We start from the raw sequence: 17,362 nt of genomic DNA, 5'->3' as shown, positions 1-17,362 counted from the left end.
AACATGTGAAATGGTCAGTAGAAATTGGTAAGTTGTCCTCTGCTTACATTGTTACTGCTCACTTTTATGTTTGTTACCTATTTTCTTTTCACATAGCCGTTGCTTAGCAAATCTACGGCCCCTCTTAGATTCTGGAACAATGGGCACTAAGGGACACACTGAAGTTATTGTACCTCATTTAACTGAATCCTATAATAGTCATGTAAGTGAACCACTTTTTTAAAGTAAATATCTCTTCTTTATATCTCATCATTTTTATATCTCACGGTTTATTTCTCTTCATTAGTCAGCAAATTTGGTTTAGCATTCCTAATCCCTTCTGTTTTTGATCCGCCAATGATGTCTGTGCATATGTGTATAGACATTTTTTTAAATGTAGCTGAACTTATTTTTTTAATCATCAAAATTTTGTTTCCGGTCTTTCTGGAATATTATTCTTGTGTTTACTGTTTGTTTCTCAGAGCTGCTTGATTAGTTTTTAGCAACCTTTGAACTGGTGACCCACCCAAAATCTTACTGAAGACTCGGTTTCTCCATATGAGGGACCAAGCCATTTATAACAATATATTTTATACAAATGATATAGGTGTGACTTTTTTTTTTTTAACCTCCACGAGTGATTTTGCGATACTACCAACTTTGAAAATCACTGGTCTAAGAAATGTAGGCTTGAGGATTTAAAAAAAAAAAAAAAAAGGTCGGGCTTCCCTGGTGGTGCAGTGGTTGAGAGTCCGCCTGCCGATGCAGGGGACACGGGTTCTTGCCCCAGTCCGGGAAGATCCCACATGCTGCAGAGCGGCTGGGCCCGTGAGCCATGGCTGCTGAGCCTGCGCGTCTGGAGCCTGTGCTCCGCAATGGGAGAGACCACAACAGTGAGAGGCCCACGTACCGCAAAAAATAAATTAATTAATTAATTTTAAAAAATTTTTTAAAAAGGTCAACCCAAGTTGTAAAATTGAAAGAAGAATATTATTTTACAAACATAAATATCCCTTTATTTAATGGATATGTTTGGTTTAGAAAATTTTTTAAATTTTAATAAAATTTGTTTTCCCCTTTACTCTCATGCAATCAGAAGTTTATATAGTGAATACACTATAATAGACAAAATTGATAAGTTTGATTTGAAGGAAATTAGATGGAGAAAATCATGATATGCTGGGATCATACTAGAAGATTTTCAACGTAGGGGATGTTACAAAATTCCGAAAGTTCCCTTGATTCTCTCTACCACATCTTCCCCTTCTCCTATATGTATATTCTCTAACTTCATACTCAGAAAAACTAGAATTGAATACTCCATCTGGCTTTCCTTTTTGGTTTATAAAATATTCCGTGGTATTTTATAGATCAACACACTAAAATAAAATCTCTAAGTAAAAAGAGACAAAGTGAGTTGTTTTAGATTGGGTAAGCCCATAAGACTAAATGTACCAAATGTACCCTTTAAGAGAATATGAATTTCTTCAATGGTACTTTTTCATATGACACAACATAGACATTTGTCATTTATGTAATACACAATTTCTGCAAGAAACTATACCAAGCATCAAGAACATATGATTCCTGCTTACAAATATTTTTTCTGCCTGGAGAAAGAAACGGTATGTGGGCACTATATTGGGAATTCTTGAATTATTTTTCAAAATGCAGAATATTTAAAGTGTTAAATGTCACCTTGATACTTGGAGAAAACAAAAAAAGGTAATTATATATGATAATCTGCTATATGAGTACTACATGGTACCAAAGGAGTGCACAGATAATAAGTGACAATAGAATTTGTGTTTGTTGTTACATGGCTATAAACACGTGGGTTAAGTGTCAAAAGAATAATCTTTTCTTCTTAATGTGTAGGAGAAAGAAGATAAAAAAATGTTGGATTTGTTTTATTTTTGAATTTTGTTTTTTAATGGTCTCAAAACACTCAAGTAAATTCATTCCATAAAAAATTGTCATTGCTTCTCTTAACTGTTGTCATATTTTATAAAATAGCGGGATCCCCCAGAAGAAGAAATACCATTTTGTACCCTAAAGTCCTTTCCAGCTGCTATTGAACACACTATACAATGGGCAAGAGATAAGGTAATAAAGATATTTTTTAAGAAATTTTTCTTTGAAGTAGAAAAGATGATATATTCAACTTTTTTTTAAATTTTTTAATTTAATTTAATTTATTTTTTTATACAGCAGGTTCTTATTAGTCATCAATTTTATACACATCAGTGTATACATGTCAATCCCAATTGCCCAGTTCATCAGATATTTCCAACTTTTAAACATACTTTTATTTGTAATGTGTTTTCCTCTTTTCCCTTATAGTTTGAAAGTTCCTTTTCCTACAAGCCTTCGTTGTTTAACAAATTTTGGCAAACCTATCCATCTGCAGAAGAAGTCTTAAAGGTAAAAAACAATATACTTTCTTTTTTAATTGAAGTGTAGTTGATTTCCAATGTTGTGGTAATTTCTGCTGTACAGCAAAATGATTCAGTTATATGTATATACATTCTTTTTCATATTCTTTTCCATTATGGTTTATCACAGGATTTTGAATTTAGTTCCTTGTCTTATACAGTAGAACCTTGTCATTTATCCATTCTGTATATAGTAGTTTGCATCTGCTAACCCCAACACTTTATGTCAGTGTAATCTTATTTTCAGGTTGCCTATAAATAGTTTACCTCCTTAAACAGAGTTTATACATTAATATTGTATATAGTAAGTATATGAGGAATCTCGAAGTTAGCAGGTCACAAATAACCCTTCATTTTTAATTTGGTCAAACTATATGGAGTTGCAAATATTTTACCATGTTTGACTCACAGAACAGCAATTCATATGGTTCAACCTGATAAGGATTTGATAAATGATAAGAGAGCTACAAATAATAAAACAGATTGTTAAGCTCTTTGGAAAAAACTGAAGTAAGTTTTAGTGAAAATTTCAGGAGTAGGAATGGTCTCAGATTTATTAGTCTCATGGTGAAGGCAACTTGAAAGCTGTTTTTTCACTTTCCTTTAATCCTACACTAAAAATGCCAGCTTTTTAGTGTAAAATATTATTCATAGCACTTCGTATAGTAAGTACATACATAGTACTAACTTACCACTAGCAAGACATGAGGATAACTTGGGAGATAAGAAACTTTAGAGTTAACATTTTACATACTATCTTTTCCCATTTCCCCTCCAGAAAAGAAAAGAAAGAGGGAAAGTAGAAAGACGGGAACAGGGAGCATGAGGTGAAAATAATAAAATCATAAGACACATGAGCTGGCACTTCAAACTTTGGCTGACATTTCCTGGGAATATGTGCATGTGTGTTTGTGTGATTAATTGGACATGTATTTGCTTTGTTTTCTTTTTTCCTTTCATTCTAGAAGATACAAACTGGACACAGTTTAGAAGGCTGTTTTCAAGTTATTAAGTTACTTAGCAGAAGACCTAGAAATTGGTCCCACTGTGTAGAATTAGCAAGATTAAAGTTTGAAAAATATTTTAACCATAAGGTAAGTATACATTATAAAACATTAAGAAAAAGTCTAAACTTGGCTCATTTAATTACTATGAAATTAATTTCATTGACCTGAAAATGTGTACTCTTTCTTTCAGGAAGCTTTTCAGAAATTAGTAAGTTAACTGAGAACAAGTGACGGGCACACAACTAATTTCTCCCTGAATGTTACTGATTAAAGAATGCATTTAAACTCCACCCATTGCCTTGTCAGTTATACATTTAACTAATCCTTGTCTTTCTGTGTACAAAATGGGTTTTAATAAAATAGGGTTTCCTTCTAGAGAAGAAGGAATACATTTAATCAGTAATCATAAAGAAGTTTGTTGTTCAGAGTAAAGCAAGAGACTGAGAGAATAGAGATTCCATCAGAAATTTTGTTGGAATTTTGCCTTCCCCATATATATCTAATAATCACATTTTGTCTGTTTCCTCATTGTAAAATGGGAGTAATAAATTGGTGCCTGACTCATAGCATAGTGGTGAGGATCAAGTGAGTTAATACATGCAAAGTCTTTAGCATAGAACCTGGTCCATCCCATAAATATTTAGTGAAATATTATTAGCTGTTATTCTTACTCCAGTTACATACAGAAGCTTGAATGTGTCCTGCACTCTGTTTAGTCTCTCCCTCTCTTTAGGCTCTTACCTATTGGAATATAAAATAAGCTCATCTTTTAAAGTCTTTAAATTATACTTATTCCTGTTTTTCACTCTGCTTCTTGGAAAAAGAAGCTCTGCTTCTTGGAAAAGTGGTCTATACTAACTGTTGCCATATCTTCATCCAGTAAATGTGTCTTCTTTCCCCACGACTATTGAAATTATTCTTACCATGACTATCAATGACCTCATGTTTCAAAATCTACAGAACTCTTTTTTCTCCTTCTATGGGTTTTTTAACTTTTTTTTATCATGGAAAAATTCAACCATAGAAATAATAGAGAAAATAGCATATAATTAATCTCCATGTATTCCTCATATATTTGTCACCCAGGTTTAACAATTAACAGCTCATAGAAAATCTTATTTCATCTATAATCCCACCTAATATACCCTCCCCCAGATGGTTTTGAAGCAAATCTCAAGCAGCATATCATTTCAAAATATAAAATACTATGTATTTTTACTGTTTTTTATTTGCTTGTTTTAAGGACTAGCTCTTTGAAAGGAACAGAATGATATGTAAAATATGCCACCGTTTGTGAAAAGGGATAAAATAATCTATATTCATGTTTGCCATAGATGCAAAAAAAAGAAAGAAGACTATATAAGTGTTGATAAAAAATAGCAATAGAGGTTATTCCAAGTTGGGGTGGGGGGCAGTGACAGGAGAATGGGCAGATTGAGTACACGGTGACTGGAAGACTTCACTATATATCTTTTTATGTATGTTGTTTTTTGAGGTTTTTTTACTTCAGTTAATATTAAGTAGTGATTTTTTTTTAATTCAATTTTTTCTTTAGGCTCTTCAGCTTCTTCACTGTTTCCCTCTGGACACACGATTAAAAGATGGCAGTAAGTATATATCAGTGTTGAGAAGAAAGTTTAATGCAATTTATTACTGACTGCTGACACTGAAAATAATATTTTGTATTTTGTATTTTGTTAGGTTTGTTTTGGCAGTCACCAAAAAGGCCCCCCTCTCCATTAAAATTTGATCTAAATGAACCTTTGTAAGTATATATATACAGTTTTATATACATCCTTCATTGTAAACTTCTTAACTGTATAGGTTTACATTGGAGGGTGAAAACTGCAGGCTCTTTAATGTTAAATTATTGCATCCCTGTTAATCTAAGAGTTAGCATAGCATTTTGGCCAACAAAGCCAGCCACAATACTTCTCCCCACACATAGGTGAATCTACTTATTTACATGGTAAATAATCTTATTATTTTTGTCTTCTCTAAAGTACAACCAAAGTATCATCTCTTTGACATTATTCATTAAAAAAGTAAAATGAAGACAGATGTTTTCCTATTTAATGAAGTCAGTATATAAGAAACTTTAGTTACATGGGGGAAAATGATCACTACTAAATAACTCCCTAAATAATCTCAGGTTAATTTTCAAAGGAGTTCATCTTTGAGTAAATGCCTGTATATCCTATCTATCTTAGATATGCATTTTATACACAAACACACTTATATGTATATATTTTAATTAAACACTTAGCTTGTTAACCTTCCTTTCAACAAATAATTCTGTGCTTAGTTTTTTCCTCTGGTGCTTATTCTAGTCACCTTATCCTGATTGCTGCTTCTTTTTTTTTTTAATAAATTCATTTATTTATTTATCTTTGGCTGCTTTGGGGCTTCGTTGCTGCGCTTGGGCTTTCTCTAGTTGTGGCGAGCGGGGGGCTACTCTTCGTTGCGGTGCGCAGGCTTCTCATTGCAGGGGCTCTTCTTGTTGCAGAACATGGGCTCTAGGCGCACGGGCTTCAGTAGTTGTGGCTCTAGAGCGCAGGCTCAGTAGTTGTGGCACCCGGGCTTAGTTTCTCCACGGCATGTGGTATCTTCCCGAACCAGGGCTTGAACCCATGTCCCCTGCACTGGCAGGTGGATTCTTAACCACTGCGCCACCAGGGAAGCCCTGATTGCTTCTTCTATAAAACTTACCTTTTTTGTTTTTAAACAAACTCATTTGCTTAGTTTGAACTTATTGTACACTCTTTAAAACCAAGTTTGTAATATTTTCTTATGAATTAAAATGAATTTTCTTCCAATAATTTTTCTACTTCTGGCCACTTCTCTCCCCAAAGTAGTCTTGATCACTACCTGAATATTAGTGCTTATGAGGATAAAAATGTGATGTTTTCTCTTTTATAACTTCTACAATGCCTTGGTCTAGACCAGAATTTCATTGCCTAACTTTAAAAAAAATAATCCTGTAACAAAAATTCTGTAATTACTTATCTTCAACATTTTAAAGGCTATAGTTTCTGGTAAACATCTTTGAAACTGTGCATTCACACTTTATTTTTTAATTTCAAAAGGCACTTCAGTTTCCTTCTGAATGCTGCAAAATTATATGCTACAGTCTATTGCATTCCATTTACAGAAGAGGTAAGATATTCTTCAAGCCCTAACAAGTGATAGAAAAGGTTAGAATTAGATGACTTAGCTAATTGCATCATCAAAATGTGTTTTATGTTACAAGAATCATTCTTCGATATAAACTTCATTTTGTTCTAGTGTTGCCCATTCTAATAAAGCAGAAGCTAAAATCTCATTGCAGCATCACTAAGTGGAAGAAAGTCACTTTTTTTTCTGAACTTAAGTAGCGAAACAAATATTTGTAAAAGCAGTCTTACTTTATTTTTAAAACATTTATAACCTACTAACTTTAATTATTGTAATTACTCTGAAAACCCAAAGTGACCTATTTCATAACAATTTAAAAATATTTCTTAGTGACTGTTATCATTTGTTTGGCTTATTTTTGTGAAATTAACATATGCTTTTCAGGAGATTTGAAAATGCTAGCCTACATTGACATTTCTTTACTTTTATCATTTGTACCTTTTCTCTTAGACATCGTCTTCATTGACTCATATGTAAAGGGATCTAATACAGTTTTATTTGAAAGGCAGGTCTGCATTAGTGAATTTTCCTTCTCAAATGCATAATAGAGCTAAATAAATTAATATACTTTTAGGTACTAGGCTAAATGGGAAATATGAGCCAGATCCATAACTAGAATTGGCTATTTTGGATCTAGATAAAAATGCCTGTTGTACATTAATCCCTTTTGGAATTAACACGCAGTAAAATATACCATAAATGTCTGGTAAAAATAGTAGCATTCAGTTGGGTATTCTTTTTGTGAAAAGAGTGATAATTTTGTGATGAGTTGTAGGTGACCTCAAAAGCACTGTGTCTCAGTTTTTCCTAAGTAGATTCTTAATAATAAACATGTATATAGCCTTAAATTCATCTAAGTTTATCCTGAACCATTTAAATATTTTCCTGCTTCCAAAGGTATGAATTCCATTTACTGTGAGTCAATGTATATTGAGTATAACTTTCTGCAGGGAACTTTGTAAAACAATGAAGAGATAGTTCCTGATCTCAAGGCACTCTGTCTGATAAAACCAGTCCTAAAACTACCTTTTTAAAAATTTGTGGATGGACTTCCCTGGCAGTCCAGTGGTTAAGACTCCATGCTCTCAGTGCAGGGGGCACGGGTTTGATCCCTGGTCGGGGAAGATCCCACCTGCTGCATGGCACGGCCAAAAAAAAAAAAAAAATTTGTGGAAAGAACTAAGATTTAAGGTTTGTTGACTAACAAGTACTTTTTTACACACACCACCCCCACTTCCCAGCCTTTGTGGATGGTATTTCTATAGAAATAAAAGTAAATGTCACAAACAGATGTGGTCTAAACAGTTATATCATAAAGTATTCAAATATTTAGTATGATAAAGGACCTTTTTTAGGTTGTTTTTTAGGTTTAGAATTCAGAATTTTAAGAATATGTTGATAAAATTACTGTTTTAAAAACCAGGACTTATCAGCAGATACCCTGTTGAATATTCTTTCCGAAGTAAAGATTCAGGAATTCAGACCTTCCAACAAGGTATGTGTACAAGTTCATTAATTTAGCAAATAGTTATTGAACTTCTACTTGTGTCAAGTCTCTTTCTAAACCTGGAGAAGCCCATAGGAACAAAACAAAATTCTTGTTCTTGTGCGAGTTGGGCCAGAGGCAGACTATTAAAAAAAAGTGCCGATAATTATGTAATATTGCATTATGGGCATAAGTGCTAATAAGAAAAAATAAAACAGGGAAAACAAAGGGTAATGGAGCTGGTGTCATCTTATACAAGATAAAAGGGGAAAGCTTCTCTGATATGGTAACATTTGAGCAGAAGCCTGAAGGAAGTGAGGGAGTGAGCCATACTGTTATCTGGTGAAAGAGCAGTACAGACGGCAGGAACAAGTTCAGAGAAAGGCCTTGAAAGACTTTGAAGGCTAGAATTTTTCTGGAGGAGAATATGCAAGAGGAGTGGTAGATAGCGAGATTGGAGAGGTAGTGAGGGTTATAAGTACTTCATGTTTTATTATGGGATAAGAAGCCAGTGGAGGATTTTAAGCAGAGGACACAGCCTGACATATTTAAAAGGATGACCCTGGCGATTGTGTTAAGAATGATTAGGACATGAGAGGGGAAGCAGAAATAGCTATTAGGAGATTATAGTCAAGATGTGATGGTGGTTTGAATGAACCATCAAACAGGGGTAGTGGGTAACAGGGAAGATGTGGTAAGAGGTTGGATTCTGTGCACATTTTGCAGTAGCCCTGACAGGATTTGTAAGGAATTGGTTTGAGTGTGCAAGAAAAAAAGATTATTTTCTTAGTTGAAAAAAAGAAGCAAGCTTAATCGCTCCGAGTGACAGAGAGAAGATAGAGGAAGTTTGAGCAGAGAAAAAAAAGATGTGAAATAATTGCCTAGGGGAGTGGGAAAAGTGGGGAATTAGAAGATGTTGTAGAATTTTGAGATAATATTTAAGATCCACTTAATGTTAATTCCACTTAATGTATTCCACTACATGTGGCTGGAGAAAAGGCATTTAGCAGCTTGGGTGCTACTGTAGAATAGCTGGTAAATTGGATTGTAACAAGGGTTGGGATTTTGTCGGCAAATATGTTGGAAGGAGAAAGACAGGGAGTATTAATAAAGATGGAACATGAAATTTAGGCAGGGTAAATAAAAAAGTTTGAAAATACTAAATATTTTTCTTTTTCACATGTTCATTATGTGCCTTTTCATATGCACTCTAAAAAGAAATAAACCACAGAACAATCTTCTGTTCCGTTTACCTTTAGCTATACTGGAAAATGTGGAGTAATGAGTGCCTCTCTGCAGAATTCAAGTAGGAAGTGGTGTGTGCCGTCTTCCACTCTGTATTTTTATTTTACGGACAAGGAAAACTTGTAGGCAGTTCATTTTGTGCAAGTAAATAGGTTTTCTGAATGAAATGTTCATGACTTGTAGTTTATCAAGAACAAAAGTACAGAAAGGAAAAACAAAATTCCTATATAAAGAAGATTCCTAGCCCATGTTTCCAATGGGCAAAGCTGCTAGACAGAAGCCAAGGAAATATGCATCAATAACTTTACAGGTCTCTACTGCTCTTCAATATGTTTTCTAGCTTGAATTGCTTCTTTCTGTGTCGAAGTTTTGGCGGCATAAATTACCCTGAGCAATTTTAACATGACTTATGAGCTTTTTCACCACTCCTTGAAGCAGCTCCCACTGAAGCTTCAGCGTCTGGCACTCCTAGTTAAAAGATGCCATAGCCAAAAAAAATCAACTACACATTCTGGCAAATAAAAATTACTGCTTCTCTGACTCCTTAATATTTCTCAAATATTTATAATCATATTTAATATGTAAAAATGTGAATTGGATGTTTTTTTAATAAGAAATAGTATTTTAATGATGATGTGTAGCTAGTTTCTTGGTTTGAGAATATTAACTTCACTGCCCTTGTTAAAGATAAAACTTATATATGCTGCCCTAAGCATGCAGCTATATGAAGGAAGACATATTCTTTGGGATAGAACTTCTTTTCAGTAGTCAATAAATATTTAAAAGATGCCCATATTATATATTTTGTGGATTTCGTCAGTTTCTTTGGAGACAGAAAATAGCTCTGCACTAGTTAGAGGTATGTCATTTGGTTTGATGTTGATTTGTCAGAATCACAAACTGTTGATTAACATTAACTTTATTTTAGTGTGGAATTTTAAGAGAGAGTTGTATGAACTTAGATCTTATAAACTATTCAGTAAGTATTTTTAACACCCACTATGAGCAAGTTTATTTTAGATATATTGAGGTTATTTCAGTGAACAAGATAAAGATCCCTGTTCTCAGAGAGTTTACATGTCAGTGTGAGGCAGTAGATAATAAATATGTAAATAACATAATATTACTTAACAATAGAAGGTGTAAAATACATTGGACCATAATGATTAATAATCTAATTAAACCAATAGAATGTTTTCTTTTTGTGACTTATTTGATAAAAACAGACTTGTTAGTCAAACTTAGGTGTAGGATGTGATATCATTAATGAATATACATACATATATTTAAAGGTTGTTCAAACAGATGAAACTGCAAGGAAACCAGACCATGTTCCTGTTAGCAGTGAAGATGAGAGGAATGCTGTTTTCCAACTGGAAAAGGCTATTTCATCTAGTGAAGCTACCACAAGTAAGGGGAAATCTTTATAAAAATGTTTTGAACTAAAGGGATTTTTATTTTCACTTAACTGTACACTCAGAAGGTTGTGGGATTAAATCATAACAACAATAATGATATTACTTGATTCCATGATCATATGAAAGTCACTGTTCATTTTTAACTGTGACTAAATTCATAACTTTCTCCACCATTTCCCTACCGTAGAAGGCTGAAATGTAAGTCTGCTTTGTTTTTGCTGTTCTGATTGTTTTAGTTCTTGAGATTCTATTGTGTGATTCCTTTTTAACTTATGGCTAGCATAATGAAGAAAACATGGAGTCCTTTGGAGACTAACCCTGAGATCCAGTGAAATCACTTTAGGAAAAAAAATCATAGACAGATTTCTTCTTGGCTTGTTAGTCTCCATAATTACACACAGGGAATATAAACCTGACTTATGTACACCTTTGCTAAATGGTCTTAAATATAGGGAAACTGAACTTTTAATTCCTTAAAAACAAATCTGTATTAGCTCATGTTTTTAGACCTGCTCAGCACCTTTCTACTACATAAATTAGCAGTTTCCAAACTTTGGGGATTTTACACAAAGACCAGTAAAATTCAGGAGATTAGCCAGCTATTTATTTTGCAAGTAAAAGGTTTATATCCTAAGTTAATAATTATAATTCTAGAAAAAACATATTACCATTTCTTACTTTCTCGTTTCATCATAGATTAAACTACACCTGTCTACAGAATGATCTGAGGAACCACTAATCTAGAAATCTTTCATAAAGACACTTATTTTTATTTGACCAATATATACCCTATTCTTAGTTATCAGAGGTAAAATGTTTCAGAGTAGTATTTATGAAATCAATTTTTGAACAGTACCCAGTGTTGACTTTTTTATTGTAAGCCACTTAATAGCAGATGTACATGGCTTTCTTATTTTTATGTTTTTTTAGAAAGGTTTTTTTTTTTAAATATTAAAACTTCTAATTTAGTGGTTTTAAAGCCATCATTTTCGTATCCTTCAGTAACTTCAGTTCCCTGGATGTTGTTGTTGTCGTTGTATTTTTCAGTCATTTGCAAACGTAAACAAAAAGGAATCTTTAACAGTAGTGAACCCACACTGCCTTGCTTTTTACCTAGTAAAGCCTTTATCACTTACTAGGAAACTTTGTTTTTCTGGTTGTTGTCATCAGGTGACCTTCAGATGGCAGTGCTTTCATTTGAAAAAGATGATGATCGTAATGGACACATAGATTTCATCACAGCTGCATCAAATCTTCGTGCCAAAATGTATAGCATTGAACCAGCTGACCGTTTGAAAACAAAACGCATAGCAGGTAGAATTATACCTGCTATAGCAACATCCACTGCTGCAGTTACTGGCTTGGTGAGATTATGATTCTTTGAAAATGCTTGTTATTCATTGCTTCTTTTCTGTCTTCCCTATTACACCACCCCAAACATTCACTCAGAGATCTTAGAGAAGGAGGGATACATATTGATCTTATAATTTAAAATTGTAAGATATTTCTGAAAATACAGTAATCTGTATTTTGAACTTTTACAGATAATACAGACATTTTAATGTAAAAAAATAAGCTCTGTCAAGATAGAGTATAACTTTTCTTACAGGCAATAATCCTCTTCATCATCTTTGTATCCTCTATACAATCCAAATGCTCTATTTTTCTTGAATAAAATGAACTACCCTAATCTTTGCTCTTTGATTATATTGGATTTTAGTTCTTTGTCTTAAAATAAATGTAATTTCTGTTAGTGATTTGGATTTCTTTAAATTTAGTCTTTCCTTAATGATTTAAAATCTTTAGGATGGCCCTAGTTATTATACCTTACTGTAGTGTTATTCTTAGAAGCTATGTAATTATTGTTCCTATTATTAAATGATTTTAGACTGCTGTATTGCTTGACTTCTGATATCTGCTTTCAAAGTAGGAAGATTACATGGTCAAATTAGTTAGAGGCTTATAAGAAATTTATATTACTCCAGTCCAATAGCTGCTTTTATTCTCTACACAGAAATGCTTGAGAGGAATTCAGGAAAATTATATAGATGCAATTAAAGTCATGAATAGTTTTAGGCTATTTATATAATCAGATCACCTTCTTTTTTTTTTTTTTTTTTTTTTTTTTTTTTTGATCACCTTCTTTTATCTAGGTTGCACTGGAGATGATCAAAGTAGCTGGTGACTATCCATTTGAAGCTTACAAAAATTGTTTCTTTAACTTAGCCATTCCAATTATAGTGTTTACAGAGGCATCTGAAGTAAGAAAAACTGAAATCAGGTATGCATGAAGGTGTGTTTCTCTTGCATAATGAGAATGAAATAATTTTTTTACCTTTTAAAAGGGATAAATAATAGCTTTATCTCTCCTTTTCTCCTATATATATATAAACTCTTACATCACTTCATGATGAGGTCAAAACTCCCATGTAGCATTTCTTTTTTTTTCTTTTTTTATTGTATAATTGACATACAGCATTAAATTAGTTTCAAGTGTACAACACAATGATTCAACACTGGTATATGCTGTGAAATGATTACAATAAGCCCAGTCACCATCCATTATCATACATAGTTATAGAATTTTTTTTTCTGATGATAAGAACATTTAAGATTTACTCACTCAGCAACTTTCAAATATGCAGTAGAGTATTATTAACTATAGTCACCATGCTTCACATTATATATCCATGATTTACTCATCTTACAACCAGAAGTTTGTACCTTTTGACTCCCTTTATCCATTTGCCCACCCTCACCACCTGTTTCTGGCACTATCAGTGTTCTCTATATCTGTGAGCTTGGGATGTTTTTGGGTTTTGTCTGGTTGGTTGGTTGAGTTTTTTGTGGGATTTGTTTGTTTTAGATTCCACATATACATGAGATGATAAGATATCTGTCTTTCTCTGTCTGACTTATTTCACTTAGCATAACGTCTTCAAGGTCCATCCATGTTGTCACAAATGGCAGGATTTCGTTCCTTTTATGGCTGAATAATACTTCATTATATATAGTACCACACTTTCTTTATCCATTCATCAGTGGACACTTAGATTGATTCCATGTCTTAGGTATTACAGGTAATGCTGCAGTGAACATGGGAGTACAGATATCTTTTCAAGTTAGTGTTTGCATTTTCTTTAGATAAATACCCAGGAGTGGAATTGCTAGATCATATGGTAGTTCTGTTTTTAATTTTTTAAAGAACCTACATACTGCTTTCCATAGTGACTGTATCATTTTTACATTCCCACCAAGAATGTACAAGAGTTCCAATTCCTTCACATCCTTGCCAACACTTGTTATCTTCTGTTTTTTGATGATAGCCATCCTAATAAGTGTACAGTGATATCTCATTGTGGTTTCTATTTGTATTTCCCTAATAATTAGTGATAATTAAGCATCTTTTCATGTACCTGTTGGCCATCTGTATGTCTGCTTTGGACAAATGTCTTTTCAGGTCCTCTGCCTATTTTATTATTGGATTGTTTGGGTTTTTTGCTGTAGAGTTGTATGTGTTCGTTATATATTTTGGATATTAACCCCTTACCAGATATATGATTTGCAAATATTTTCTCCCAGTCGGTAGGTTGCCTTTTCAGTTTGTTAGTGGTTTTCTTTGCTGTGTAGAAGATTTTTAGTTTGATGTAGTTCCACTTGTTTATTTTTGCTTTTGTTGCCTTTGCTTTTGGTGTCAAATCTAAAAACTTTATCACCAAAACCAGTGTCAAGGAGCTTACCACCTAAGTTTTCTTCTAGGAGTTTTAGGTTTCAGGTCTTACATTCAAGTCTTCAATCTATTCTGAGGTAATTTTTGTGTGTGGTATAAGATAGGAGTCCAATTTTATTCTTTTGCATGTAGCATGAAGCATTGCTGACTAAACTAGCCATAGAACTCTCACAATACATAATCGGCCACACTGTTTAGCATTGTACTTTCTATGGTTTCATCTGTCTGCCTAATTCAGATGAATTAGAAGCCATTCTAGTGTCTGACTAATGGATAATGAGATTAAGAATCTAGTTCCAAAAGTTGTATGACAAAGCAAATCAATTCCCCTGGACTTCCATTTTTCAATTTTTAAATTGGTAACAACCAAAAATTTGAAAACTATTATCTTGGCAAGAGTATGAGAAAGCACTGTCATACATTACTGATGAGAGTATAAAATAATATAACCCATATTAAGGCAAATATAGCACTATATTTCAAACTTGCAGATACATTTGCACTCATCTCAAATGATATATGAACAGGATATTCATTTTGGCATTATCATAGCCAAAGATTGGAACAACCTAAGTGTCTAGTAATAGGAGACTGGAACATCCACACAGTGAAACTCATGCAACTGTTTAAAGAAAGAAATGGAACTCTCTTGCTAAGACATACTGATTTATAATAAGACACTGGAAAGATAAACAAGGTACTGATAAAAGTGGTTACCTGTGTGGTGTGATGGGGAAGTAAGATGGAATTATGGAATATTTTGTTATATTTTCCTTTTTTATTCCCACATTAATATCTAGCTAAATCACAAATAGTGGACTTCTGGGATTTTTTATTATTACTAAAGGGAAGAAAATTTAAATGTTTTTGTTCTGAATATTTTTCTACAACAGAAATGGAATATCATTTACAATTTGGGACAGATGGATTATACATGGAAAAGAAGAGTTCACCCTCTTGGATTTCATAAATGCAGTCAAAGTGAGACAATTATTCATTAGTTGCTTTGAGTCTGTTAGTTTTATACATAATTTCGTTAGAGGTTTTTATAAATATTATTTAGCAGGAGTTTTCTCTCTTTTAACTGGTTGTAAAACATTGTCATCCAGCATTTTATATTTGGGTGGAGCTTTGATTGTTTCTTTTGGGTATTCACTTTCAGGAGAAGTATGGAATTGAGCCAACAATGGTGGTACAGGGAGTCAAAATGCTTTATGTCCCTGTAATGCCTGGTCATGCAAAAAGATTGAAGTTAACGTAAGTATTGAACATTATATGCAAGATATTCTCAAAAGTTGAAATATAAGTTGGATGCACACTAGAAAATTAAATATAGAGGTTATTGAAGTTCAGATAAAAATATGTGATTTACTCCTATCTAATGGCAGTAATAAAGACAGTGACTCTGCCAAGCTCCACAGGCTACCTATCAAGTGAGATTTATAGGATTATAATACCCTTGTGAGTTTATTATCATTCAGGGTCATCTTATAAGCTAATAGGCTTAGAAATCTGATTTGGTCAATATACCAAGTAAAAGTAGATCCACCTCTTATATGCAAACATATAAGGACTAGGCTTGTGAGACTGAAGTATTTTTTTTAAATGCCGAATTGTTATTTTCATTTATTCAACAGATTTTTTTAAAGAATGCCTGCTATGTACCAGGTACTTTTATAAACATTAGGGATACAGCAGTGAGCAAAGCAGAGTCCCTGCCCTGCTTGAGGAGTCTACATAACAATTAAATATGTATGTAAGATGGTGATAAGTGCTGTGGAAAAATAAAGCAGAATAAGGGGGTATTAAGTTGGTACAGTATATTGGGCAATCTAGATATTCCCTCTGCCTGTCATATTCTTTTTGTTGTTGTTGTTAAAGATTTATTTATTTTATACTTATTTTTGGCTGCATTGGGTCTTTGTTGCTGCGTGCAGGCTTTCTCTAGTTGTGGCAAGAAGAGGCTACTTTTCATTGCGCTGCGCGTGCTTCTCATTACAGTGGCTTCTCTTGTGGAGCACGGGCTCTAGGCATGCGGGCTTCAGTAGTTTTGGCTCATGGGCTCAGTAGTTGTGGCTCGCGGGCTCTAGAGCGCAGGCTCAGTAGTTGTGGCGCACGGGCTTAGTTGCTCCGAGGCATGTGGGATCTTCCCGGACCAGGGCTCGAACCCATGTCCCCTGCATTGGCAGTCAGATTCTTAACCACTGCACCACTATGGAAGTCCCTGCCTGTCATATTCTGATGTGAAAGGCTGACATTTGAGCAGAGACCTAAAGGAAGAGAGGGAGGAAAACAGCCAGTCTTTACAGTGGTCTGCAAGGCCCTAAATTATCTAGTTCCCACTTATCCTTCCAAGTTCCTTTCATACTTCTCTCTCCTTGCTCACAATATTCCAGTTATACTGGCCTCCTTACTTTTCCTTGAACATTCCAGTCTCCAACATGCGACCTTTGCTCTAGTTTTTCCCTCTGCTTGCAACTCTTTCTGAGATGGCCATCTGACTAACTCTCACCTCTGGTCTTTGCACTTCCTGAAGAGGCCTCTCTGAACCCTATTTAATACTGCATCCTGTCTGGTACCCCAGCCTAGCATGCCTAATCTCTTTTACGCTGCTCTACTTTTCCTCTTTCTCATAGCATTTATCACTGTCTAACAGTTACTGTATTATTTATTGTCTCTCCCCTCCCACCAATATAAGCTTCATTCACAAGGGCAGGGATCTATATTTGATATATTCATTTTTTAAAATCATATCTCACATTTTAGGTTTTTTTCTGTGGAGTTTTTTGTTTTTGTTTTTAAATAAGTGGTCTGTATTCCTTATCATTACCAGCAAAGGTAAAAATTGATTAACTGTTAGGTAAAAGAATGTCTTGATTTTAGAGCTT

General features: G+C 33.8%; 1 protein-coding gene across 2 annotated transcripts in view; it reads left to right on the top strand.

The window, feature by feature from the left end:
* The window catches only part of UBA6 (ubiquitin like modifier activating enzyme 6), an 80,575-nt gene that overhangs the window by 60,721 nt on the left and 2,492 nt on the right, over positions 1-17,362 (top strand). The window contains exons 20-32 of one of the 2 annotated variants that reach the window (XM_032632361.1): positions 97-202; positions 1,996-2,085; positions 2,323-2,403; positions 3,383-3,508; positions 4,977-5,028; positions 5,123-5,186; positions 6,508-6,577; positions 8,019-8,090; positions 10,619-10,736; positions 11,915-12,108; positions 12,898-13,025; positions 15,368-15,455; positions 15,637-15,731. In XM_032632361.1, the coding sequence (XP_032488252.1) occupies positions 97-202; positions 1,996-2,085; positions 2,323-2,403; positions 3,383-3,508; positions 4,977-5,028; positions 5,123-5,186; positions 6,508-6,577; positions 8,019-8,090; positions 10,619-10,736; positions 11,915-12,108; positions 12,898-13,025; positions 15,368-15,455; positions 15,637-15,731 (1,284 nt within the window). Of the gene's footprint in view, positions 1-96; positions 203-1,995; positions 2,086-2,322; positions 2,404-3,379; positions 3,509-4,976; positions 5,029-5,122; positions 5,187-6,507; positions 6,578-8,018; positions 8,091-10,618; positions 10,737-11,914; positions 12,109-12,897; positions 13,026-15,367; positions 15,456-15,636; positions 15,732-17,362 lie in introns of both variants that reach the window. The other variant, XM_032632360.1, reaches the window with a different exon arrangement.

Source organism: Phocoena sinus, chromosome 5 (genome assembly GCF_008692025.1).
Source record: "Phocoena sinus isolate mPhoSin1 chromosome 5, mPhoSin1.pri, whole genome shotgun sequence".
In the NCBI taxonomy this organism is placed as follows: Eukaryota; Metazoa; Chordata; class Mammalia; order Artiodactyla; family Phocoenidae; genus Phocoena; species Phocoena sinus.
The sequence above is the reverse complement of the archived record's forward strand: the minus strand, read 5'-3'. Positions and strand labels throughout refer to the sequence as shown.